The sequence below is a fragment of the Hippoglossus hippoglossus genome, chromosome 1 (genome assembly GCF_009819705.1).
Source record: "Hippoglossus hippoglossus isolate fHipHip1 chromosome 1, fHipHip1.pri, whole genome shotgun sequence".
Classification (NCBI taxonomy): domain Eukaryota; kingdom Metazoa; phylum Chordata; class Actinopteri; order Pleuronectiformes; family Pleuronectidae; genus Hippoglossus; species Hippoglossus hippoglossus.
The window spans coordinates 2,094,199-2,121,481 of NC_047151.1; the positions used below are offsets into that span (position 1 = coordinate 2,094,199).

The following is a 27,283-nucleotide window of genomic DNA, read 5'->3' on the forward strand; positions in this document are numbered from 1 at the left end:
ACATAGAGATGTTCAGGCTTGGACTCTGATCATGAGACAGAAGTTAGGTTGTAATAGGACAATGCACAGTGGAGTTATGACAACATCGTCTCCTTTGGCGAAGGATGAATCTTCGCCGCACCTCAATGTTTACAAGGTTTGAGGAAATGTCACAATTCTGACCATGGTCCAATGACTTCTCTCAGCTCATTTGAGCTGTATATTGTAAAGCAGCCAAGAGCAGTTCATCAAAGTATAAAACATGTCACTTCCTGTCGCAAGCAGGGGGGGCTTTGACGACGCGTTAATATTGACACATGGATCTGATCAGGGCGGGACTGTGAATGTGTGACTGAGGTTTGAGGCTGATGGAACAATGCACAGAGGAGTTATAATAAATCCCTCTTTCTTGGCGAATCATCAAGATTCTACGCCACGCCACGGTCACACCGTGTGACGAAAAAGCAAAATTCGAGGTAGTTTACATCTCCATCTTGTTTAGATGACACTCACCTCAATATGAAGTTGATCAGATAAAAGCCCTGGGACAAGTACATCAAAGTAAAAATGTGGAATATGGCCAAAATGGACACTAAAGTTAAAATGGCGGGCTTCCTGTTTGGTCTAGCATATCTATCCAAGAGACTTATTTGTTTGTTATGAAAAGACACATGTCCCTATCGATTTTTGTCGGCCAATCGTAGTGCCGGGGCTGCACTTTAGGGGGCGCTAGTCAGTTATTTTGCCACGCCCATTCCTTAAAACCATATAAATATCTTCATGGGGGGGCTGTTGTTACACAAATGTATTTTGAGGGAGACTGAAGCATGAACACTGAAGTTACAGCAATTTCGTGTTTCACGGCGAGTTGATGAACTTTAACATCACGCCACTAATATGGCGTTTGACGAAAAGTCACGATTCATAATTTCTGTGTAGATGTCATCAGGCCGGGACTCTTGCCTTACATGTCTAGTTTGGACTCGATTGGACCATGTATGTCCGAGATACAGAACCTCGTGTTTTGATGGCGTGTAATCAAACTTTGACGCCACGCCACGGTCACACCGTGTGATGAAAACGCGAAATTCGAGGTAGTTTATATCTCCATCTTGTTGTGATGACACTCATCTCCATATGAAGTTGATCTGATGAAAGCCCTGGGACAAGTACGTCAAAGTAAAAATGTAGAAAATGGCTAAAATGGCCACTAAATCCAAAATGGCGGGCTTCCTGTTGCGTTTTTCCAATTGCACCTCTGACTTTTTTTTTTTGTCTGGTCATGATACACCTGGGCTACGATTTTTGTGAAGATCGGTGAAAGCTAACTGAGGGGCTTTTCCTTAGATGTTGAGCCATTTTGCCATGCCCATTTCTAATTACTCCAGAATACAATTACTTTTTAGAGTTTTGAATTTCCGGCAAACTTTGGTATGAATTTGAGCCTGTCTGGGCCCTGAAAAAGCCCAAAAGGGAAATACAAATCCTTCGAAATACCCACCGGAGGTGCTCGGGCCCTAATTAAATAGTCATTAGTGCCACAGTGACAATGGAGAAATTCACTTTCACTTTTGATTCTCCACAAACTCAAATACTCAAATGGTTGATAAACGGTAGAAACATATGTTGTCACAGTATAAACACATTGAACGTGTTTTCTCACCTGGATATATCTGCGGCATGTCTCTGAAATAAAAGTCGGAGACGTGGCAATGTTTACTGTCGATGACCATGGTGGTGGTGGTGGACGACCCCGCGCTGAGGAGGGAAGCATGAGAGACCGTGATCAGATACAGATATCATCTTGATCGCCTCCTGGTGGCTGGTTGCAGTATAGGCCATACACTCTGCCTCCTCCATGTTGGTGGATGGGACATGGACCAAAAAGAAAAGGTACGTATTGAATAAACTTTCTCAAATGTGGTTTCTGTCATTTTCGGTCGTTCGTATCACACTGATGTTTGTTCAAGTGCAATTAATGACTAAAATGTTGGGGGTATGCTTCAAGTTCAAATTTGTGCCGATGTCATGGCGCTAAAAAAACTTTGCAGAGAAGGAGATAGTAACTCAATGCTCCTTTAAAAGTGGATAAGAGCCCTCGAGCCCATAGAGTTTTAGATGAAGACGTGTTCTGTGAGGTATCGTCCTCCGTCATGAGTCCCATGTGTTCCTCTATAGGTCTGATTGAATTTGGCATTTTTTTATCTTTACCTCCACCGAAGAAGTTTTGTTTTCAGGGCACATCTTTCTTCACTTGAATGGATTTAGCACGACTTCAGTCCTGCCGGGTTCTGTGGTCAGAAACCTTCTGGTGTTGGCGCTGCCGCTTCTCTTCACGGTGCAGAGAGTCTGCCGGAGATGCGCTTGACCTTAAAGTCAAATTTGTAAAGTCGCATAAACAAAACTGAAACAGACGAAACAGAAAAGTTTCACGAGACCTTTATTGATTAATTTTCAAGTGGAAAACAACGTTTACAGAGACAAGCGGCACAAACATGACGATTATAAATGTGATCTTAATATTTCAAGCAGCATAAAGCAGCAACAATCAGTATTTTTTTTAAAAGTGAGTCTTCATTGGAAACCTCATCGGATCGGAGCACGTGTGATTCTAGTCGACACAACTTTGAACATGACAGAAAACCTATTTCTCAAAAGCATAAGTTACTGCTGACACCAATTTACTCTTTAATCCGCATGAAACAATTTGCTTTTTCAAGTCCATCTTAAAATCGGCGTTAAAACTATAAAACCATTATAACTATAAGACCATTATAACTTGAGATAACTTTTACATTGATTTAGATATAGTGAGTTAGTTTCCTTCTCCCTCGCTCATTGTCTGTCGCCTTGATTTGAAGCTCATATTGTTTTAAGACAATAGTTTCAACCTTTTCAAGCTGCTCACTTTTCAATTTGCAATAACTTTCCCCTGTGCATGATACAGATGAGGGCCACTTCAGGCATTAATGCGGCTCTTCTGGACAAAACTGATGTGAGCCTGACGTTTCCCACTTTTGGTTGACATGTGGTATTGCTAAGTCTTCCTTGTGGCCCAGATCTGGCAAACTGGAGTTGTCTTCATTCCACTTCAATGCATTTTCTTCATTTTTCTCTCCTGAATGAAAAACTACGTCATAACATTTCTCCTGACAATCTTCAGCCCCGGAACCTTCACAATTAAACATACATGACACTTTAGATTTCTCACTTTAGGAATAATTAATTGTGATAATGAGATTCAAAGAGATTTTAGATTCCTTATTTTGATTTTGTGTTGTCATGCGTGTTCACTGTTTGTTTAGTATCACTAACACAGAACACAGGGAACGCCGGGGATTGGAGACTTGGAAATGTTTTCTGTCGCTGACCATGGTGGTGGTGGTGGATGACCCCGCGCTGAGGAGGGAAGAATGAGAGACCGTGGTCAGATACAGATATCATCTTGATCGCCCCCTGGTGGCTGGTTGCAGTATAGGCCATACACTCTGCCTCCTCCATGTCGGTGGATGGGACATGGACCAAAAAGAAAAAGTACGCATTGAATAAACTTTCTCAAATGTGGTTTCTGTCATTTTCGGTCGTTCGTATCACACTGATGTTTGTTCAAGTGCAATTATTTTTTCCAGATATTTCAGTTTTAAATATTGGATGCTATTAAAATATGGAGAAACATCATGATTGACAGCTGAGACTGACTCTGGGCGGAGACGCGTCCTCCATCTTTATTCAAAGTCTATGAGTCGTACACAGATGCCAGTTTATTAGGTTCATCTAATATCAGATCAATAGTATTAGTATTAATACTGGAGGTGGGAATAGAGCAGATATACTGAGATTATTTCGATGATGTCATGTCTTTGGCCAGAAATGAACAAGTGGACTTGTTAAACTGAAGAAAACAACCGTCTCCCTCCCTTTGAGTTTGCAAAGAAATCTGAAGTCACACTTACCCCTGCTGGTGGACAAGGAGTTCTACAATAAAGAAAACGAGAGAAAAACATGAGTGATGATAATCAAACGGTATCGTGATCTTTAAACAGTAACAGTAATATGTCGGTAAATCCAGTCGTCACCTGGGGAAATCCAAGAAACTTCTGGATCTCAAACCGCGCGATATCGTTGCAGTTAGACTTCAGCAGTTTCTGCTCATAGAACAGACAGTTCACTTTGAGGTGGACGTGCGGGTCGTCCGTCAGCCTCCTGCTGTCGGGTACGACGTGGTTAAGCTCAAAGGTGTGATACATCACCACCAGGATCGTCGGCTTATTTTCTGTAAGAACAGAGAAAAACACAACAAGCAACTGAGTCGGACACAAGTGGAAAGTAACGAGATCCGTTTGGTTTCTGTGGCTCTTTTTATTCACCTTTTCCTGTATTTTCAATCCAAGCTATAACTACTTCTTTAAGTTGATATGGCAACGATCACACACATCTAGCAGATGGACCAACATTAGCATCGTTTCTGGCCTCCTAATGAACCTCAGTGTTGTATTTACTCTCCTGTTTGCTCTGTTTTGGTCTCCACCCACTCATTTCTCACCAGGAATGTGTCTGAGGGACAAACCCACGTCGGTTCCAACTTGTGAAGTGATGGGACAGAAGAGCAGACAGTAGTCACATTCTTCAGGAGCGGTGACCTCAGTGTGTCCGTTGTTTTTAATCATGTTTACAAAGTCTCCATGAGTGTCGTTCGTTTTTCCAGTCAGGACCAGAAAGAACTTACTCCAGGACTCTGAAGGCAAAACAGAGGAGAAGAACATGATCATTAATCTGCATCAGGATTTTGTGCAACAACACATCCTGAGCGATGTCCCGTGTGTGTTCTTACACTGAACCGCATCAAAATTCATTAAATTAGCAACTGACTAAATTTAAAATCTACTAAAAAAGAGGTGTGTCCTGTTAATCAAGAGTAACAACAAATATTCGGCATTGGTTTGAAATCAGTGGGTCACATGACATGAAAGTTACTTAACGTTTTTGTAATTATTACATTATATTATGATTATATCAAATTATACTCATATAAAATAGAGGACATGTTAAAATCTGAAAAAAGAGGAGTGGCCTGTTTGTGATGGCAGCAATAATATCTGACTTGATTTAGAGTCGGTTTCCCATATGACACTTTTATTATTATTTATTCTATTTTAAATATGTATTTCTCGTTTAATATATCAGAAACACTGAAATCTAGTCAAATGAGCTGTCATGTTGTGGAGTCAGAGGGTGAAAGGACAGAAAACAGTGAAGTTATCTTATCTCAGACCACTTCCCTCATTAGTTAGATCAGGGGTGCCCACACTTTATAGGCTTGTGAGCTACTCTTGAAATGACCAGCTCAACAAGACCTACCGACCAAATAATGTTGGTATCCACCGCCGCCACGCATCCTGTGTGAACCCGGTGTGAGAGAGCCGGAGCGTCCACGTGACTGCCTCATGTCCAATCGTGCATGCGTGAGGCGATCGACCCACACTACCTTATACGGTCGACGTATTGGGCACCCCTGAGTTAGATACTTTATATTCCAACAATAAGAACTAGACATTGAAATGAAGGATTATTCAGAGACATTCTAGTTTCTAGCAAAGAATAAGATCAAATTAAATAGTCATTAGTGCCACAGTGACAATGGAGAAATTCACTTTCACTTTTGATTCTCCACAAACTCAAATACTCAAATGGTTGATAAACGGTAGAAACATATGTTGTCACAGTATAAACACATTGAACGTGTTTTCTCACCTGGATATATCTGCGGCATGTCTCTGAAATAAAAACACAGACAGAGAAACTTTCAGTCGACACAACGTAACAAAGCTGCATAAAGGTCAAATAAAAACATCATCAGCTCGAGCTTTCCTCCGGGACACAGAGTGGTAAATACCTGACGGGTTGATAAACAGCCTCTTATTTCAACCACCTTAATGTAAGAAGCCTACTTACGAAATGGACTGATAGTCTCTGGATGTGGACGCGTCTGACATGTCGGCCCCACAATCTGCTGCAGAATCAAGAAAACTCCCTCCAGTCGCTGAAAACGCCCTGATGCACTTTCACTTTCACTGTCTACCACAGAGCACAGTGAGGGGGGACGACCGCGCTGAGGAGGGAAGCATGAGAGACTGTGATCAGATACAGATATCATCTTGATCGCCCCCTGGTGGCTGGTTGCAGTATAGGCCATACACTCTGCCTCCTCCATGTCGGTGGATGGGACATGGACCAAAAAGAAAAGGTACGCATTGAATAAACTTTCTCAAATGTGGTTTCTGTCATTTTCAGTTGTTCGTATCACACTGATGTTTGTTCAAGTGCAATTAATGACTAAAATGTTGGGGGTATGCTTCAAGTTCAAATTTGTGCCGATGTCATGGCGCTAAAAAAACTTTGCAGAGAAGGAGATAGTAACTCAATGCTCCTTTAGAAGTGGATAAGAGCCCTCGAGCCCATAGAGTTTTAGATGAAGACGTGTTCTGTGAGGTATCGTCCTCCGTCATGAGTCCCATGTGTTCCTCTATAGGTCTGATTGAATTTGGCATTTTTTTATCTTTAAATCTAGTCAAATGAGCTGTCATGTTGTGGAGTCAGAGGGTGAAAGGACAGAGAACAGTGAAGTTATCTTATCTCAGACCACTTCCCTCATTAGTTAGATACTTTATATTCCAACAATAAGAACTAGACATTGAAATGAAGGATTATTCAGAGACATGTTTATTGTAAATTGGTCAGGCGACGGCGCCCGTACACAGCGTGACAGGTCCGCCCGTGCTCCTTTTAAAATAGCGTAGTAATTTTCCCCTTTTTCCTAAACAAGGCGAATTGTTACAGTCTCTTCTCTCTCTTACTGTTTGTTAACACTGAAATCAGCAGAGCCCACTGTGACCATACAGTACAGTGCACATCAGGGCCTGTAAACTAATGGGTGTTTAAAACAGACGCTCTGGGCCAAAAAACAAACCATAAAAATACAACATTGGTTGTAAATGGAAAATGGAGAGCTGTGTCCAGCGTCAGAGTCACACTCTTTATTTCTTGACATCTTCATTGATAAAAGTGTCAGTATATTTCTTGCTCCTGACAGAAAACATTCCATAATTCATAACTATATAAAATATAAAAAGGTCATATCAACTTTTGAAGATGTTTATTCATTATTATAAATCATGTTTGACCATTCTAGACGCCACATTCTCGTTAATTTTTGCTCAGATAATTCTGGGGACTATTATATCTCCATTTACGAACAAAGAAAATGGGGTAATTGCCATGTCAATGCTGACATCACAATTATGCATGTGACATGTGACATACCACAGCATGAATGTGGAGCTGTCATGCTCGTGGAGTCCAGCTCTCAGTGGGATTTACATCCCACAGCATGTACATTACTTTGACAAGCACTCAGCTTTAACTGCTGAGCCTAATATTACACATTATCATCCTCATGCACAGCCTCCATAGAATGTCTGAGGCTTACTTAGACTGTTGATTTTACTGCCACTGCACTCCATACATGCTCCTACACACATGCTCCTACACACACACACACACACACACACACACACACACACACACACACACACACACACACACACACACACACACACACACACTAAAATGTGTGAACTATTCTTTAGTAAAAATAACTTTAAAAAGTAGACGAAAGAGAAGGGTGGGTAAAAGAAGAAACCAAGAAGGGAGGAGTGAGGAAAGGGGGAAGAAAAAGAAGCAAAAAGGAAAAAATGAGATTGTAAAGAAGGGAAGAGAGACGGGATGTGGGGGAGGGAGGGGGATTATTTACCGATTTAAACACATAAATCTGTATTGTGTGACTCTGGCTCAGAGAGGGAGAGGTTTACAGCTGCAGCAGAGCAACAAAGAAGAGTGAGAGTAAAGAGCACATTACTGTTTACTTTGATTTTAATTTTTAAAATAAATTTTTCTAGCTTCCTGGCGGGAGCTGTGATGTGGATCAGCCTGCTTAAAAATGCTTTGAGGAAAAGATGGAATCTGGAGGTGAAATAGGTAGGTAAAAGAACAGGTGTGTGTGTGGGAGGGGAGTGCACTATGTATACTGTTATCTCATGTGTTACCATGTGAGAACATGTAATAACACACACATCTGATATATTTACTAAATCAACTGATTTAACTTGTTCTGCTGCAGAACACGGTGTCTGAATTTAATCCCATTTCTACCAGCTGACGTGTGTGTGTGTGTGTGTGTGTGTGTGTGTGTGTGTGTGTGTGTGTGTGTGTGTGTGTGTGTGTGTTCACAGGACTAATACTGCTCATGTTTATCTGTCTATGATAAGTTTGCCTTGCGGAGGTTCTGGTTGGTGTGAAATTCTGTGCTCCTGCAGGTGCTGTATACCAGTTGTGAGCACAACCTATAAAACCTCTGTGTTTTTAACATTGACACACAAATCACAACATGGAGCTGCTCTTTGTAGAACCCACCAATACACCAGAGCTCTTGTTTTTGTTTTAAAGTGTTTTTCCGTTTACCAGTGAAAATGACTGTCAGGAAGAAAAGACACTGCTTCACATATGTGTGTCCTCTGCATCCAGGACACCTGACTATAGTAACTGTTAGCTATCTAACTCTATGTAGTCATCATCCATCCCTTTACTGTTAAACATCTGACTCTGACATAACTAACTTATCTCCAAATTAGCATGACTAATTAAAAGCTGATCACACTTTTCACCTCTTTCTGTTTCCAGCTAATTGCTGGAGTGTGCAGTGAGACTTGAGCCTGACAGTTTACCCTCCACCTTCAAACACTGGTTTTCAAAACAATCTCCAGTCAAACACCATTTACCTGCATGTTTTAGAGCTTTTGACAGTATCGAATGGTTTTCCTCAACAGCTGATTTGCTCATTTTCAACAGTAGGTGTTCAAACCATTATCCTGAGCATTTTCAGGGCTTCTTGTTCATGTTGTCTTAAGAGCTGAACTCGACAGATTGTGAAAAACGTAATCTGCCGATGAAGACTGGGATCTGCTCAGAAGTTGCAGAGGAAGCAAATAAAGAAGATGAGACTGCTTTTGTTTACATGCAGGGATGGGACATTCCTTCATTATTACAACAGCATTAGTGTGGTTTAGAAATATAAGAAATACGAAAAGCACCTGACTGAGGTTGGGGGAAATATGGTTGAATAATTAAAGTGTCAATCATTGCATAAGATCTATCAAATGCAGAATAGTTTCATAATGATTAAATGCAGCAGATCACATAATACTGTGTTGCACCAGGTCACAGGTGATGGCATGTGTCAGCGGGTCTGGTGTGTGGTGGGACAGAAGAGGAGGTAGCATGCTGCTGTTCTTTTGGATTTTCACAGCAGGTGAGTCTTTACTATGGGGATTAGTTTTCTGTCTGTAGGGTCTAACTGAGTTTGACTTCATGTATACGTGTCATACTGCCTGCATATCTGCTTGTGGAACTTTCTGGTTTATTCCTGCTTCATTCTTGTTCGGTTCTTTTCAACCATGTTCTCTCACATAGTTTTCTTATTTTTACATTGTTCCCATCAAATATATCCCATCCAGACATTTACCAATACTTTCCTTTCAACAATACAGTTCATCTCAAACGTTTCACTACTGGGCACAGTGTGTCATCCTCACTGAAAAGACCATTCTTCAAGTTGTATAGTCCCTCGAAGGTTCTACTGGTGTTAAAGGTGGAGTTTTTATTATGAGCTCAGAGGAACGTTCCACCTTCGACAAGAAACGATAAGTCACTCAGTAGAGCTCATACGTCTGCCAAGGTCCAACAGTCCCCTTATGGAACCACATTTTAATTTAGGCTACTAGATCTGAATGTTAATTTGGATCTGCACAAGATTACACACACATAAATATCAGTCCCCTTAACATTTTTTTCATCAACTATTCTCTAAGAAATCATCATTTTTGTATCACTTCCTGTGTGTTGTGTTGCTTTAGCCTCTATCATATATAGACCACACCATGACTATTCCATGTAAACAAATGAGTATTGACAAATTAGGTTTACTTCCTGTTGTCTTCCTGTTGTTGTAGTAAAAGAAACAGTCATAAAAAAAATATGATGTGATTTTTTTTTTTAAGAAGAAGAGGAAAAGAAAGAAGACTCTGGCCCTTTAATGTCAAAGAGTGGGATTATTTTCCTCATTGTGGACTTTCTTTCATGCCTCATTCTCACATTTTGCTTCACAACTTTACCTTCTTTTTTCTTGTTTATTCCCTCAGTCCGTCCATCCCTCCTCCAGCCTCCTTTCCCTCTCTCCCTGCCAGTCCACATGTCAGTCATCCCTCCTCCTTGGCAGTTACTCCCTCTGTCCCAGGCAGAGCTTGGCCCTCTTTTCTCCAACTCCAGCCCCTTCTCTTTCTCAAAGAGCCTCTTCATGGTGCCCCCACCCAGCTGGGGCCCCAGACCAGGCCTCCAGGCTTCATTTGGCCCTTACTCAGTTACACAGGTAAGACGAAAAGGACAGCTGAGATCTGTTGGTGGGTTAACTGTCGATGGTAATGCATGCTAGTTCTGTTCCAACCTCAGGAAGCTAACTACCTCTGTGTCTTTCCACAGCTCATATCAGAGGCTGTCCTCCCTCTCTCCCCCCCTTTGTCTGCCTCCCTCCTCTCAGAGCATGTCGAGAGAGGGAGGGATGAGCAAGGGCAGGAAAGGTTCAGGGTGAGGACACTGTTCCACAAGTGGGGTGACACGAGCACCCGAAGGACCTGTATTACCCTGCATGCCTTCAAGGATACAGAGGAGCACAAGGCCTCCTGTATAACACAGGTGAAAACTGCAGTCCTTTCTCTCCGTCTTTCTCAGTCATTCATTGCACCTTCTCCCTCAACTTGTTTTGATCTGTCCATCAATCTGTCCTGTCTCCCAGCCTCCTCTAGGGCTATGTGTAGCTACTCTCACGCTGCCCAGTGACTGGTTCGAGGATCAAAACACAAATCGATCACATCCGGATTTGCACAAGTGGCAAAGTCGCATCCACCCTCATATTCGCATCCACAAGCGGGAACGGCAGCGGAGTGGACATCATCACAGCAACTCACTGAGGTGAGGTGCCAAAGTTTGTTATTTCTTCTTAAATAAGTTCTCATATTTATTTTGGGAAGCCAAAATCACACTACACACTATTCTCCTCTGCTCCCTTCACTGGTTACCGGTGGCTGCCCGTATCCGCTTCAAGACACTAGTACTTACGTACCGTGCTGTGAACGAATCGGGTCCAGCCTTCATCCAGGACTTGGTCAAACTTTACACCCAAGCCCGTCCACTCCGTTCTGCATTTGCATCCAATCGGCTTGTTGCTCCCTCACTAGTCGCTCAACAAAATCATGACTGTTTGCTGTCCTGGCTCCTAAATGGTGGAACGAGCTCCCCATTGACATGAGGACAACAGAAAGTCTACACATCTTCCGCCGGAAAACTAAAAACACATCTCTTCTGACTACACCTTGGTGAAGAAGATGATGTCTAATAAACTACTGTCAATTCATTTTTGTTAAAAGATATCAGTTTAGTTGCTGCTACATATAGCACTTTGTAGTTTGGCTTTTTGAAGCAAATTGTACTTAATTGATTCTTGCTGTTCTGGGGTTTTACCCTCATGGTTGAATGCACTTATTGTGAGTCACTTTGGATAAAAGCGCCAGCTAAATGAAAAGTAATGTAGTATAAAGCCACTTCATGGTGAATATATCATTATGTTAACAATAACATTAACACTCAAATTGGTATTGCCAGATGTTAACAGTAAAAGACTAAAAATGGGACCAAAAAGCTGGACTGGGACATGACTCACAATAAATAATATAATAGTGATCCTCTACATTATAGCAGAGATACTGGAACTGTAGTGCCTGTGTGTGTGTGGCAGGGATTGCACAGCTGCTGACGGTCATGATGCTGGATTCAACATTGTGATGATTGTTGGTATCATCCAGTGGCCAAACTCTATTCTCTACAACACCACAGTGTGAACCAGGGCTGGAGAACTGTTTGCAGTGTGAAATTATTTGTATTCTTTGTGTTCATCAGTAACAATCAATTAAGCCAATGAACAAACATCACAAACAAGCGAGAGAGTTTACTAAATGTAACTTGGAACATAGGAAAAAGTGAGACTTTGAAACAGGATCATGAACATGTGGGCATTCAAGCTTCAAGATTCAATCACAGGTGTGTTTAAAGCCATGAATCCTAGTTGTCCTCTGTGAGCTGAAGATGATGATGATCCTTAGCAGTTACACGTGTGATACATGAATTTATGTCTTGGTTCAGGTACCATCCAGGTGTTGATGGGGACACCCACGCAGATGTTCCACAGGCCCTCAGATACCCAAGGGGCCCTACGAGAAACCAAATACAGCTCTACTACTCCACTTTTGACACGGTGGCCAACCTGAAGCTGACACCACCAGGGTATGTTGCAGTGAGTGTGGTTCTCTCTCTGACTCTCTTCTCTCAACAATGTTTGTCTGATCTACTTGTACCCACTGAACGTCCATCCAGATGTGTGGAGGACCGAGGGGCTCAGTCCCAGAGGCAGCTCTTCCATATCAGAGCAGTGGCACTGAGGGAGGAGGAGAGGCAGAAGCATACAGGGCAGAGAAGGACCAAAGAAGAAGAAGCCTGCTTGAACAAGCAGGAAGGGGAGGAGCTTAGTTTGGACTCCCATGTCGTGATTCGCTACCACAGGGGACCAGTCCTAATAGGACAGCCAATCAGGATGTCTGTGAATCTAAGATCCAACTTCAGCGCCGAGTTTGTTGTCATAAGGTGAGCACTAAATTATATCAGTTTTTCTCAATTCTCAATTCAATTAGTATTAACGCCAAATCACAACATTATCTCGAGGCACTTTACATAGAAGGTCCAGACCTGACAGTATAATAGAGAAGCCCAGCAGTTCCCACAACAAACAGCACTGATGACTGTGGAGAGAAATAACTCAATTTTAACTGGAGGAAATTTCTAGAACCAGACTCAATGTGCCATCTTCTAGGGCTAAGTGATCATACAGCACTATGAGCTCTTTAATATATGATGGGACTTTGTATGTGAAGAACATGATCTTGAATTCTATTCTACTTTTACAGAGAGCAAATGCAGAGACATGAGTAATAGGATGTCTTCTTCTAGTTCCTGTCAGCACTTGTGCTGAAGCATTTTGGACCAGCTGGAGGATTTTCACAGATGTACTGGGACATCCTGATGTTAATGAATATTTTCACAATATTGAGCGGGTAGAAGAAGGCTGTCCTAGAGAATTGTTTTATGTGCTAGTCAAATGATGCGTCCTGGTATATGTTAGCATTTTTTTAAATACTGCCAACAACCTCTTGCAGTTTTACGTTGTAAATCTGTATGTGTGTTTGTGTGTGTGTTTGTGTGTGTCTTCAGGCTGAAGGTGAAGAAGGGCTTGGTGTCCATGGTGGCACAGAGAACCCTGACCTCTGACCTGTGGGCAGTGACCTTGGAGAAAAGTCAAGGATCCAAACATGATGTGTTGTGCATCCTCTGCCACAAACACAGTACACTCAAGCACTCGCACAAGTAGGCAGAGTTTAATTGCACCTCAATTTAGTGTGTCAGTGAAACACGGAGTGAGGTTCTGTATAAATGAGAACACAGTGACAGCTAAGAGATGGAAAATCCACCTCTTGTGACCAAATTTAAGTTTGGCATCTTTGAAATTTAGCATGTAATGCTGATCACAGTATTTGGGACCAGCCTCAAGGCTTTCATTAAAGGACTATTTCAATGGTCTAAGAGCAAGTCCCCTGTGTAATGAAGGTGGGATCTTCCCTCTGCAGTAACTGTGTTTCATTAGACGTACTGTGCTGACATACTGACAGCTCAGTCTCTGTGTCGTCCTGCAGTTCCACCCTTCTTCTGCAGGTAGTGTGTCTGTCAGTAGACGGTTTGAGGCGAAGCTTCGGTGTTGCCATGACAGTGTCAGCTAACTGGTGGGTGGAGTACTCTGGGCGCAGTAACCCGCCATCGCCACGAGCGGGGACAGTTAGCACCTTCTCATTCACTGACAGACACATTGTTGGGATTGCTCCCATCACAGAGGTACTTTTTATATATTACTTTATATGTATTTATGCTTTCATATTTAATGTATTTATTCATTCCCAAATCTTTCAAATCTTCTTAAGGCCCCTCTAATATGATATGTTTGAAGATAATTTCGATTATCTGATCGTCTGTCCTCAGAGTAACAAGATCATCAACACCGCCATACTGACCAACCAGCCAGTATCACTTCCTGTCATTGTGCTGGCCATAAGCCATGATGGGAAGCTGTCAGATGTCACCGCTGCAGTCACATGTCACTCTACCAACGAGAACACTCTCAAGGTGCAACACACATCATGGACATCAGCCTGGCGCACTGCTTAATTACTCTATGTTCCTACATGTTAGACAAAAAGCAATCTTATCACACTGTCCCATACTGTGTTCGATTTTCAGCAGCAGGTAACAATTAGCTATTTTACCTGGAGAACTACATAAAACCTGTGATAGTTTTAATCAGCAGTTTGGTTTATAGGAATGTCAATGGTTCTGTGGGGTCAAGACACTTAACATAGTAAGACCTTACAATATAATAGAGAATCCCAGCAGTTGCCACAACGAGCAGCACTGACGATTGTGGAGAGTCATGATTTTCCTGGTATATAATAGGTTTTAGCCTTTGTTATTATAAATATACTGATGAATGCACCATTAATTTAATGCCATATTTACACATTCTTTTGTAACCCATCTCTGACTTACTCTATGTCCTTTACTGTATGCTTCCTGGTGTTTCTTACACTTGTCCTCTCTCCCACTCCATCCTAACTACAGGTGTCTAGTGATTGCTCCACCCTCTTTGTGGATGGCAGCGAATCAGGGTTGGGCAACACGTGTGCAGTGGTGGAGTTTCTACTGGGCGCGCTCAGCGGCTCTGTGTGTCTGGAGGTCTGGGCTCCGTCTGTGCCCCTGCGAGTTTCCTTGTCAGACCCCATTCTCAACGCCATCAGTGGCTGGAACCACTTCACAGAGAATGGGTACAAGACAGCCTGCATGTGTCCTCACCTTGCGGTCATGGTTTCCATATAATTCATGTATAGGCTGTGTTTGTGTGTTTCTCTACAAAAAGATGATCAAAATATGAACTGAGACACATTTTGAAATGGCCTGTATTTATATAGCACTTTTCCAGTCTTGATGACCACTCAAAGCACTTCACAGTAAAGGTTTTGCCATTCACCCATTCACACCCATTCATACAGTGCATCTATGTGCAGCACTTTCTCTATGAGAAGGGGAGGTTTGGCTCATTCAACTTAATGCGAAGCAGCGCAGCGCTGACTTAATGGAATGCATGCTGGTTGGAATTCTTTGCCATCAAATGATATTAAAACCTCTCATCAGGCGCTGCAGTTGTTCTCCTCCAGCTGCACCTTTGGGACCACATCTGTGATGACAGATCCATTCAGTTCTGTGCTTATTTCTTCCTCAGGGGACGCAGTTTATTTGATCTCCTCAGCTCAACATTTTGAGAACCTCAAACTTTAAATTACTCTCAAACTCTTATCCTTTAAATGTTTTTTTCTTTTCACCCTCTTGGAAATACACTGGCCTTTGTTATTTTGATAGTACCCTCGATTCTCTGGTTTTCAATCAGCACATAGTGGGACTTGTCCCTGCAACACCTTTAACCCATCATCCTAGATGTTTCATACAACATGAATTACATTTAATTTCATTTGTGTCGAAAGTCTGAAGTAAATCTGAAAATATTTTAGAATGGTATATCTTTGGGAGCTTTTGAAAAACAGTCTGACTTATTGAGGGTAAAAGAAAAAACAGACCAGCTGTGCAAAATCTCTTTGTGTGATGAGTGTTCAGAAATAATCCTCCTGTCACCACAGCTGTGATTTCTCATTTCTTAGTGACCAAAGAGTGAAAACATAATAATATAATCTACACTCACTGATGTGCAGACACACTCTACTGGACTGAGGTTAAGACAGTTTAGTGCTGAGTGTGAAAATGTGAAAGGCTCTTAGGGTCTGCTGAGCACGAACCCTTATCTGTAGTCTGAGGTCACACATGTAACTTCTGTAGGGGTGACACAGGCACGATCACATGCGTCCCTCTCCCACACACACACACACACACACACACACACACACACACACACACACACACACACACACACACACACACACACACACACTTTAGTTCCTCACGTGTCCCATGTCTCCTCAGGTGTGTGCCGGTGTATCAGCGCGCCACGGTTCAGGTTCTGGCTCAGTTCACAGCTCAGGACTCCCGCAGCAGAACGGTACACCTCTTAAACTCGTCTGATTGGTTCGTGGATGTGACAGAGCTGGTCCGTGAGTGGCTGAGAGTGGAGGACCCTGCAGTGGCTTCCCTCGGCACCCAGAACAACCTGATTGGTTTACGGCCAGGAAAGACTTCACTCTATGTAGGTGATAGTTGTGTATCATGTCAGTTGGATCTCTCTCCTCCATCATCATCATCATCATCATCATCATCATCATCATCATCATCATCATCATCATCATCATCATCATCATCATCATCATCGTCATCATCATCTCTCTCTATCTCTCTCAGGTTGTCTCGGAGCAGTGGGATGGCGTGCTGGGCAGATGTGACATCACTGTGACCTCCGATCCTGTTACCCCTGCAGACCTGTCAGTACAAGTGGTCAATGGCCTCGGCATGTCAGTCATGAGCAGCCCCACACACCCCTCCATTATCACAACAACAGTGACGGCCTACAATATCCTGTACAACCGCCACCAGGTAAGAGAGCAGCCATTTTTGATGTGTGTGTGGGATTTACACTCCACATCTGCATAAGGCCCCCTCCCTCTAAACCTTTCCAACCTTGGATTTTCTGTAAATGCTCTGTATTTACATGGCACAGCCAACAGGGGCAAGTTGGGGTTCAGTGTTCATAGGCAACTAGACATGCTTGTGTTTCTTGAAGATGATTCACCTCTCATCCAAATGGGTTGGCCTGCATGTTTAATATAACCACTCTCAGCATAGGTTAAAGTCCCTCTTGTCAGTTAGAGCTAAATTGCTTTGAGTGGTCATCAACACAAAAGCGTTACATAAATACAGACCATTTACCACTTAAAAAACCCTGAAGAGGTCTAAACCTCTTCAAGAAATATAAGCAAGTCCAGATGCCAATCTACAATATACTGTATAAGTCCTGAACATATAAGGGGAGAATCTTCACAGATATATCATATTAGTATTCTGCTCTGTGATCGTTCTTTAAAATAAGCTGACAAAAATTGTCCCTCTGAATGAGGGCTCAGCTTCCTGTGTGCCTGTGTTACATTGGCTGTGGTCTTGTCTGTTGGGTTTCCAGCTGTAATGAAGCTGAGGTTGGCTCTTTTTCAGCACTGTGATGCCACTATCTGGCTGATACTTGACAATAGTTTACTGTTAAAGACATGTGAGACAGTTCAGAGGACAATGACTTGTGAGGTCTAATGATAATTCCATGCATATCATTTCTCTACAGGAGGCGTCCATCAGCGTTTGGCTTCAGTTTAGCGATGACGCCGCCTCCCTCCTCTCCTCCTTCAGTGACCTTCCCTATTTCCTGGGTCTCTCCTCATTGGCTGAGACTGTGGTTGTGGTGACACCGGGCCCCAACCAACGCATCTTTGCCCAGGGCGATGGAGGTGGGCCTTTACTGCGAGCAGAACTTCTGGTTTCAACCTGCACTGACCAGCCAGTCACCTCCAACTTGATAAGTGAAGGCAACACGGATTGGACAGACACAGGGGGAGGAGGCAGGATGAGGAGGCTAGCAAGGGGATCTGGTTGGATAAGAGTTAACCTAGACCTGGGCTTCCTGCAGCCAGCAGGGGACAAGGGGGAGGAGGGGGAGGAGTTTGAGTTTGATATATCAGACATGCTGGTTGAGTCAGACAGCAATGTTTACACATCAAACTTTGATGAAGACAACAGTGGGAATGTGAGCAACGACTACTATGACAAGATAAGCGGGGGAGTGACTAATAGAAATTGGAACAAGGTGGGGAACAGAGGGATGGTCAGTCGCAACAATCTGGAAAGAGCTGTTCTGATGCCAAGCCAGGAGGAGGGCTCTGTGTACTTCTCTCCAAGCCATGAGAGAGAGGGAGAGAGGGGGGAGGAGGGTGGGCAAGGAACTCGAGAGCTGGAGGTTGGTGTTGGTGCCGTCCTCTCTCTGCTCTGTCTCTCTGCCGTCCTCTTCTTGGCAAACTGTCTGCCCTGTGCCCTGCGGGACAGGAGGAGGGCAACGGCTGAGGAGAGGATGGAAGGGGAACTAGAGGGTGGCACAAAGGAAAAAGAGGAGGAGGAGAGGATGAAGGAAGAGGCAGAGGACATTGACGCAGGGAAGAGGAAGAAGACAGAGGGTGAAGACGAGATAAAGCAGAAGCAGCAGCAGGAAGAGGAGGACCAGAACAATAGAGAGGACATTAAAGAAGTGGAGATCATTTGCTGACACATTCACAGGCTGAGCTTCAAATCAAATCTGTCCTCATTCTAACACAAAAGCAACAACGAACATGACGCTGCATTTAAAACCTCTTGGAGGTCTAACTGCTCCAAATGTCAAGCTAGGGACAGAAATACATCCACACTTTGTTCACTGCTGAGGGTCAGGACTGAAATTCACTGAAACTCTGGGGCGCTATTCAGAGTTTAAACTTTTGCTTTAAACTCTGCAGTGGCTCTAGCACCAGAGCGTGTGTGATGAATATAAGAGGGTCGTCCCTGTCTCCCCTTAACGCTAACCCTAACCCCCTGAAGATTCATGATAGTGAAAGTACCAGTAACCATGTGATATGGGATATAATGCCACAGCATTACTCCAATACACCATTTACAGTTTGTGGTCGCTCATACCCCCAGTGCAACTGTGACATCACTTTGTTTTTGGGGTGTTTTGTAGCGTCACTTGTGACACAATGTGATATTGCACTCTAATGTGTAAATTTAATTTCACAGCTAAGGTTGTTGGTTTGGATTCTTGAATCCATCTCACACTTGTTTTTCACTATTTCACTCAGATTCAGCTTTATTTGTCTAACTGTGCATAACTGTCATCCTTTGTCATTGGTTTATGTGACTTTAAGTTTTGAGTATGGATGTTTGTTTGATTTGTTCAATTTGTTATATTTTTCCTGATGCACCAGGGCAAATAACCATTTCACCTTGCAAACCTTTGTACAAATTGAGAAGGGGACAGCATCACCATCAGTTAGCTTCTAACTGGCTGATTTAGGAAAACCTACTTAGAACAAGGTCTTCCCAGTCCTTATTTAGAGACCTCGAATTTTAACAGTATTTTACAGCATGACAGCTGAAACTGAGCCATGCTTCTGAAAGAATTTCAGTTTGGTGAATCAGGGTTGGCTTTAGCCGTCGCCGCACTTTCAATGAGGTTTAAAAATGTGGTCAAGGGTACATTTACATGTGCACGGCAATAGCGCGACTGTAAATACTACTACTGCATCTATTGAGCACAAGAGCTCCATGTAATAGTCCTGCTGATGCTACAGAATTTATAGTTATAGTTGCAGTTGTCTATCAGTGCACCCAGGCTTTATTCAGTCCATTGGATCTTTACTCAGTCAATCAGATATTTATCAAATCAATCAGTCTAACCATGGTGCAGTTGTTGATGTGTGGTTATACACATCAGTGGACTTGAAAGCAGGTTGACAGAACATGATTTGCTCTTATTAAATAAAATAAAACTTCTGAAGCAGATGAGATTTCCAGACAAATTGTACCTCAGTGAATTGAGAGCTTTTTATGTCTTTATTCCATCCAGTGTATATACTATGTATTTACAGCACATTGAATAATGACTTTGTATTTTGAAACTACTTATTTAAATCCAAACCTGAATCTTCTTTTTTCTTAATGTGTCATCTTGTCTGTTGTCTTTATCTGGTCTAAAATCTGTGTGTTTAAATGAAATAAACGTTTTGAAGGACAGCTGCTCCCCCTGACTTGTAATGACAGAAGTTTGATGAAGCGGAGCTGTTAAACAGTATTCAATAAAACATGAATTAGACCCCAGACAATGTCTAACTGTCAAAAAAATCTAACAAAATATTCCATTACCAGAAACCCATGTTTGATACCAGCTTGATATCCTTTTTTTTTTAAAAGCATGTTATTATTTTTAGCAAAATGTCCTCATAAAGTAAAAGCACTCTTGTGGAATAGCTATTTTCATCCTGTGTCAAAGTCATCACCTCTCGTATTGTAAAATGAATGTTAAGTTGATAAGATTACAGTTAAATATTAATAACCAGCAATTGATATTCTTGAATCCACAATGACAAAGAGATTCAGACATTAGTATTTATATGCTTCGCTGTGTAGAAGCTTTGTGTTATTTTTGACCAGAACACTGGCTCAGTGGCTCAGTTGATAGAGCGGGTGGTCCACTAACCTGAAGGTCAACCCTTTGATTCCTGCAGTGGCTGATATATATCAGAGGCACATAAATTCTATGAATGTGTGTGAGAATGGATGAATGTACGGTAAAGTTTGGCTGGTTGTCAAGACTAGAAAAACCTTACAATCCACACAACATTCGAAAAACAATTGTGATTGAACGTAGAAAATTATTCTTTTGTTGATTAGAATTCAAATTAGGATGGATCATTCACATCACTAGGGTAGTGTGTGTGTGTGTGTGTTAGGGTAATGCAGTAGAAGTATTGAGTAGGATAAAGTCAACTTACAGTACAAGTTTAGCTCAGTACTTCGGTACATGTTGTGAGTTGCTGTCCACCACAGTAACTGTGTAAAAGAGACAAGCTCTTCTGTGGGCAAACAATCATAAAATCTTCACCAAACATCCAGTGAAAGTTGGATTGTACGGAAGCGTATTGCATTCACTTGAAAAAAAAAAAGTTCTGTTTTTCTGAGATAACTAACTCTGAAATTCCGAGATAAGTTCTGTTTTTCTGAATAATAAAAAAAAAAGTTCTGTTTTTCTGAGATAACTAACTCGGAAATTCCGAGATAAGTTCTGTTTTTCTGAATAATAAAAAAAACAGGAAAAAAAATTAATTAGAAAAACAGAGCTTTTTTTACATGCTTTTATTTTGAAAGTGAAGTTCCTGAATAGACGCTATACGTCATGGCGCTAATATACGGAAGCGTATTGCATTCACTTGAATGCAATACGCAATAGATAGTTGTAATCTAGTATTTTGATGAAGTTACATTTTGCATGGACGTTTCGCACAGAGCCCTTGTTCAGCGGGCTGCATGTAGCTGCTGCTCTTAGACTGTCTTTTGTTTGGCACGATTTCTTGTATTATGACGTATAGCGTCGCTTCAAACTGTCAGACTCTCCTTCTGTATAAATAACAGTGAACCACAGAAGACTAATGTAGCCGAGCGTGTTGTTCTCTTATACTGTCACAGGCCTCAGCCGGAAGAGGACACGAGACATGGTTATTGAATCGGGACATCACACCCGTTTACTTTCCTTCACACTTCAAAAGTTCTCTATCAACAGAACCCTCCTCCGTTAGAACCCCTTTCAAAACAAGAGTCCCAACCAACACCCTGCTTATAACAGGAACTACACATCAATCTTCCATAATAAAGCCACTAAATAAAATAGCTTACACTAACAAACGAAATATTTGAATTATGGACAAAAATGAAAACTATCCTTTATCTATCTGCAGCATATCCCCGAAAGATGGTCGAGACTTTCAACTGATGTTTTCAGGTTTATTTGAAACTTCCCTAAACAACACCGTAAGAGCTTGTGCCTCTTCGGAGGGTCGCTAAAACATCAAACCTTTCCTTTGTGAAGTTACAGATTCATAACAGGAAGTCCGCGTCTATACAGGAACTTTTTCCTGTTTTTCCGAGATAATTATCTCGGAAAAACAGAAACAAAAATTAATTAGAAAAACAGAACTTATCTCGGAATTTCCGAGTTAGTTATCTCAATACGCTTCCGTAGTATTGCAACAGGCCTCTGAAGAACATTTGTTTTTTACCGACAGCACTGAAAGACATCAGATTGCAGCGTCCTCTGGCGGCATAATAGTGAAATGTAATATGGAGAATTGGAGATCCAGACAAACACCGAGTGTGAAGGTTGGAAAAAACACACATTAGCGTCCAGCGTCACACTCACACTCGGTAAATAAGAAGCTATGAACCCTGAAATACGCTAGTATCATATAAATAGGGAATGTGCCAGAGTTGAGAACCGATCAGCAGAGTGGCGCAGCGGAAGCGTGCTGGGCCCATAACCCAGAGGTCGATGGATCGAAACCATCCTCTGCTAGTGACGATTTTTTTTCATCTCACTTTACAGAAGCAGATTTTTAGACGACGCGTCTTCACGTTATGCACATTTGCCACTTACAAGTACTTTATAGTTTTACTTTTACATCGGCATGTAAACACAAGGCAGATTCGGAGCTGACGAGCACTTTCCATTAAAAGCATGGAAAGCTAACGTAGCTTTGAACAGCTGGGGTCGCTTTTGTCAGGTCGATGCGAAATAAGTTCCGGAGCTGAAAAGAAAACTGCATAAGTCTGATGAGGGGCTCGAACGTACGACCGTAAATTACGAGCCTTCTCCCGACGCTAAAACGGAGGGAAAGCACTTTGCAGAGCAGGTTTACGGAGAGAAAACGTTGAGAAACTGAGTGAAACCGAAGTAAATTGATCATAAATATTGGTGCAGCTGCCTGTCACAGGATGCAGCTCTGATTGTGTTAGGTGGAGGATCATGACACCTCTCTAGAATCATGGCTCCACAGGTGGAACCCTGACTGGAACATGTCTCTTCTCCAGTATTATGCATCTCTCAAATGTCTCCCCAGTGTTTGACTCCAATAGGACAGCGGCTTATTGACAACGCCATACTGCCAAATAGTACAACTTACACCTTTTAATGCTGGCTTAGAAATTTGATTTTTAATTGTGATTGTAAACTTTATTTATATAGCAATGTAAGAAATATTTGTAACTATCAATATGTACACCTACATACAACTGTTACGTTTATTGGATGAGAATGTTCTTTTCTCATTGAATACAATTATTGATATCATTTATAGCGATATGAAAATGGCAGGGCAGTGTTGGGGGACAAAGGCTAATTAGTAGATAGAAGATTAGTAAAGATAGATACAAACAATCAAATGAAATGTCTGTACATGGTGGGAAATGCTGTTAAAATTGAACAGTTGATTTTTTCCAATAGTTTTATGCAGCCTTGTATATGAATACTAAAAATGAGAACAATACAACAGATTTGTTTCATTCGTTCTTTTATTTCTTTTCTTGTATTAATCATTCGTACTCCAGCATTTATTTTTGCAATATTTACACTTTGTTTTTCTAATCACAGGTTTGGATGCTCTCTCTCCCGTGCAGCACCTATGATCCCCTCCTCCCTGGCCTCCCCCCACAGATGAGAAGACGACGTCACAGCAGGCCCTTATCTGCAGACGTTTGGAGGAGACGCTGCCTTTAGTGGCGATGGGATGGAACGATGGGAAAGAAACCAACAACCGAAGGGAGAAAAACTGAAATGGTGAGTTACGCTGGTCATAGCTGTTTGCTACATTGCTGCCATGGCTGCAGACACTGCACACCACGGATCAGAGCCTTTACCCAACATTCATTCTCCTCCAAAATCATTTGTAGTTCATGGTCGTAATTCATGCACCAGGATGAAGGTCTGCTAAAGAGGGACTACATCTCCCTTTAACTCCACAATAACAAAATCATGATGTTATCAGATTCAGTTCATCTGATTCAGTAAATCGAATGAAATGTAATAAATATAGCAATGCAATTGAATTCAATTCATTGTACACTGTTTGGAAACCAAACCCTTTATTTCTATAACACAAAGTCACATTGAAATCAATGCAAGTGACTATGTGATTATACAAAGTCAGTGTTTGAGCCAACAGAGAGAGTAAACTGCCACAAAACAAGAGGGCATTCATTTAGAGATCTTAAAATAATCATTTCCATCATGTGACCTGCACTTGAATCACTGCTGATAAAAGAGAGGACATGAGAGCAGGGTCACTGTTGTTGGGAGTTGCAGTAAGAGAGACGCTCAGTGCAGACCAGGAGCCGGACACATGATGTGTAGAGTAACAGAAGTATTCTCTACCTCACAGACGACATGATATCATTATATTTCACACTCAGATAAAAGTCTACCATCAAATTCCTTTTCCAAAGAAAAGAAGAGTTCAGCTTAAAACCTGCTTAACTTCTGTACACAATTCAAATCAAGAACAATAGTGTCTTTGTAAACCAATTGTAACAAATGAAAGAGCATTATTATTACTATAACATAAATGTAGGAAATGAATAAAAGGCAACATAATCTATAATAGTGTAAATAAAATGCTAAACATGTAACTATATTTAATATTAAAAATCAATAAAGAAGTTACAGTACAGGGAAAAGCATCATAAATCATCAAAACAGTTTAAGGAGGATGTGATTCCCACGTACCCAAATAATACTCTAACCTGGGAGCATGTTGGTAGTATACACAGTACACAAATCCTCCTCCACACACACACACCACACACACACATACAGACTGGGCAGCATGGAGATGAGAGGAGAGTTATCGTTGCTGCTGAGATAAGAAAAGTCGCTCACCTTTCTGATTAATCACAAATTAAAGGCCCCACATTTAAAATCTTTTCTCAGGCTCAAGATAAGGCTTTTCATCCTGTTTTGTCCTGAAAACCACTGGCCACCAGAGTAATAACCTAACAGAAATCAAACCTTCTACAGACTCACAACACTGAACCCTTATTGGCTGACATCAGCAACTCATCGCAGTCAAATTAGGTCTGACGCTGCACACGGGCCTGATTTGGATTGCCAGTAGCAGCTCACCTGACTGAAATAGAACTTCGGGGATTAGATCTCGTACCTTGTTGTTATGTAAACAAGCTTGTACCTTTTGACTTTTAATAAAGTACCAGATATTTTCTAACATAGATCTTAATCTCTCATACTGATGATTAAACCAGGAGAACGCTGTGCCCATCCGAGTCCTAGAGGAGTGAGTCATGTAACTTTGTCAATGGGAAAAATCAGAGACTCAGGAACCAGGAGCAGCTGAAACAAACTCCTCCCACTTCACAACTCTGAACGTTTTGTTAACTCAAGATGTCTCCACTTAAGTCTCCACTAAATATCTTAGATTAATTATAAAGAGAGGATTGAAAAGCATGTAAATATGGGACCTTTAAAAGTGACATCATTTGACAGGAGCCAAGGTCCTGGTCCACCAGTGGGTCTCCAGTTTCATGGGTGATAACTTGATGGTGGATGGTGATTTCTTGCTAGTCAGCGTAAACCACAGATGTCCTGGGATTTCTGTGTATATGCTTGTAATTTGTTGATTTGTCTATCACCCAGGACCAAGATACATTCATCTGAAACGTTCTTCTCCTGATCAACACCGTGTTTCATCACAAGACCTTTGCTTCAGCTTCAGCTCCTCCTCTCTCGATCTCTCCACCCTCTCCAGCCGCCAACTCTCACTCACTCTGAGGGACTTCCTGGCTGTAAGACCAGCATCAGGCTCTTAGTTTATTTGTAAGACAGTGAAGATCATTAAACAAGAACTAAACACTGAGGCTTTGAAGCAAATCTTCAGTGCTTAATTCTGGGCAAAACCCCCAACCCCTCTTCATCACATCCTCACTTTTTCCTCACTGGCTTCCCACTGTTGATAAGACACAGCACCATCTACATCCAGTGAAACCACAGGAAGCATCAAAAGGGACAAAAATAAAATAAAGATATACATGTAAATACTGGTACCTGTGTATTTAGGGTTAACTTGTACCACAGTGGCTCGATAGTAAGACTCCAAATATGCCCAAATGACGAGGCCTTGGTTTGGTCTTGTGTTTTTCAACATAGACGTACATCAACTCAGCTTACGTCATATAAACCCAACTCATAAGTAAGAGGTAATGCATGGAATGATGTTACATGAGGATTATAGCAATGATAAAAAATAAAAAGTATTGTTTTGATTCGTTACAGTAGCTTGCAGGCGGAGGTGTAGTTCACAAGGATCGCCGCCAGAGGGAGCACCAGCTCTATACTTCAGCCACAAGCAGGCAGGTGGTTTGAACAAAGCACAGATTTATCTGACCTTCTTCCATCGCTCTTGGTTTCCATGCGTTTTTATTAAAAGCTCGAGTACCTGAACAGTACCACACAAGTTATTTTGCTCTACTCCTATCCAATGCCACATTCATACACCATCTTGTCTCTTTCTGCTACATTACTCCTGTTCTCTTCACTTCAGTTACCTCCCCCACTGCTCCAACGTCTCCCTCCCTTTGTCCTTTCCCTCCCAGTTTTCACTGAACTGCTCTAACTTCCCACCATCTTTTTATGTTACTCTTTTTCTCAGTAAAGTCAACTTGTTTTTGTCCTAAATATTAGTTCTGGTTCATTCTTACTTTCTCACATTAGTACCTCACTGTCGCGTAGCTGAAACCATGAGAGCCCTTGTTTCTCGGCGTTATTTCTAATCCTGCTGTGCCTCTGCATTGCTTTTCTTTCTGTGGTGCTGCTCCCACAAACTCCGACTTGTGTTGATGTGCCTGCTCGAGAGCTGTGAAGTCTGAACTGACTCACACTGACAAACGAATCCAACAGTGACTCCATCAACATCTAGATAAGTGGTTACCTCTGCAAAACAAACCCAATGTCTTCCATAACCCGAAACGTCCCCCTGCACCCGTTTAAGAGCTGGCAGAGTCTCAGTCCAGATCCTCCTCTTATTTCCTCCAGTTATTTTCACGGTGAGGCCCACTGCTCTCCCCATTCACCCGTTAACCCTTCACTGCTCTCTCACTGATGTCTCCTCCTTCTCTGCTGCTCGTTTGTCCGTTCACTTTTCCATCAGTGCGTCGTCCTCTGTGATGCCCTGAGCCCGGAGCTCTTCCAGGACGTTGTCGAGGTGTCCAGGGTCAGGGAAGCCGTGGCCGGTCAGATTGGAGCCAAACTCTGTCTTATGGTGGACCTTGAAGACAAACAACAGGGTTGTATTCAGCTTCAGTGATAATAAATCTGTTCACAAACCACAGTCACTCTGAGTTACAGACGTAATTTATTACCACCACTAAGGAGGTTATGCTTGCAACCCTGTCTGTTTGTTTGTTAGGGTTAGTT

General features: G+C 42.0%; 3 protein-coding genes and 1 non-coding gene across 6 annotated transcripts in view; 3 read left to right on the forward strand and 1 right to left on the reverse strand.

Annotated features, from left to right (window-relative positions):
- LOC117760043 overlaps positions 1–16,592 on the forward strand; it is a 31,025-nt gene extending 14,433 nt beyond the window's left edge. Inside the window, exon 7 of the transcript XR_004613603.1 lies at positions 16,536–16,592. The gene's annotated coding sequence lies outside the window, so the exon portion shown is untranslated. The remainder of the gene's footprint in view (positions 1–16,535) is intronic.
- On the forward strand, positions 9,262–19,100 carry tmem132a (transmembrane protein 132A). The gene is made up of 13 exons (XM_034601267.1): positions 9,262–9,343; positions 10,233–10,459; positions 10,570–10,782; positions 10,883–11,058; positions 12,286–12,426; positions 12,517–12,783; positions 13,408–13,560; positions 13,887–14,082; positions 14,227–14,370; positions 14,863–15,065; positions 16,273–16,492; positions 16,645–16,836; positions 17,573–19,100. Exons 1-13 carry the CDS (start codon positions 9,262–9,264, stop codon positions 18,542–18,544), a joined length of 3,186 nt encoding a protein of 1,061 aa, XP_034457158.1. The 3' UTR covers positions 18,545–19,100.
- Positions 19,101–22,306: 3,206 nt separating this feature from the next.
- On the forward strand, positions 22,307–22,378 carry trnam-cau. The gene has a single exon. It is a non-coding gene; the product is annotated as a tRNA-Met (tRNA).
- A 977-nt stretch (positions 22,379–23,355) lies between these two features.
- LOC117762739 (E3 ubiquitin-protein ligase DTX1-like) overlaps positions 23,356–27,283 on the reverse strand; it is a 32,711-nt gene continuing 28,783 nt past the window's right edge. For 2 of the 3 annotated variants that reach the window (XM_034587326.1, XM_034587313.1), the window contains exon 12: positions 23,356–27,134. In XM_034587326.1, coding sequence (XP_034443217.1) covers positions 27,003–27,134 — 132 coding nt within the window. In that variant the 3' untranslated portion in view covers positions 23,356–27,002. The remainder of the gene's footprint in view (positions 27,135–27,283) is intronic. The other variant, XR_004614062.1, reaches the window with a different exon arrangement.

Excerpts from the sequence above, each read along its gene's own strand:
- tmem132a (XM_034601267.1), top strand. The coding sequence starts at position 9,262 with ATGGCATGTGTCAGCGGGTCTGGTGTGTGGTGGGACAGAAGAGGAGGT. Across the intron at positions 10,460-10,569 it reads GCCCTTACTCAGTTACACAG|CTCATATCAGAGGCTGTCCT; the intron begins GTAAGACGAAAA and ends GTCTTTCCACAG. Across the intron at positions 12,784-13,407 it reads GCCGAGTTTGTTGTCATAAG|GCTGAAGGTGAAGAAGGGCT; the intron begins GTGAGCACTAAA and ends GTGTGTCTTCAG.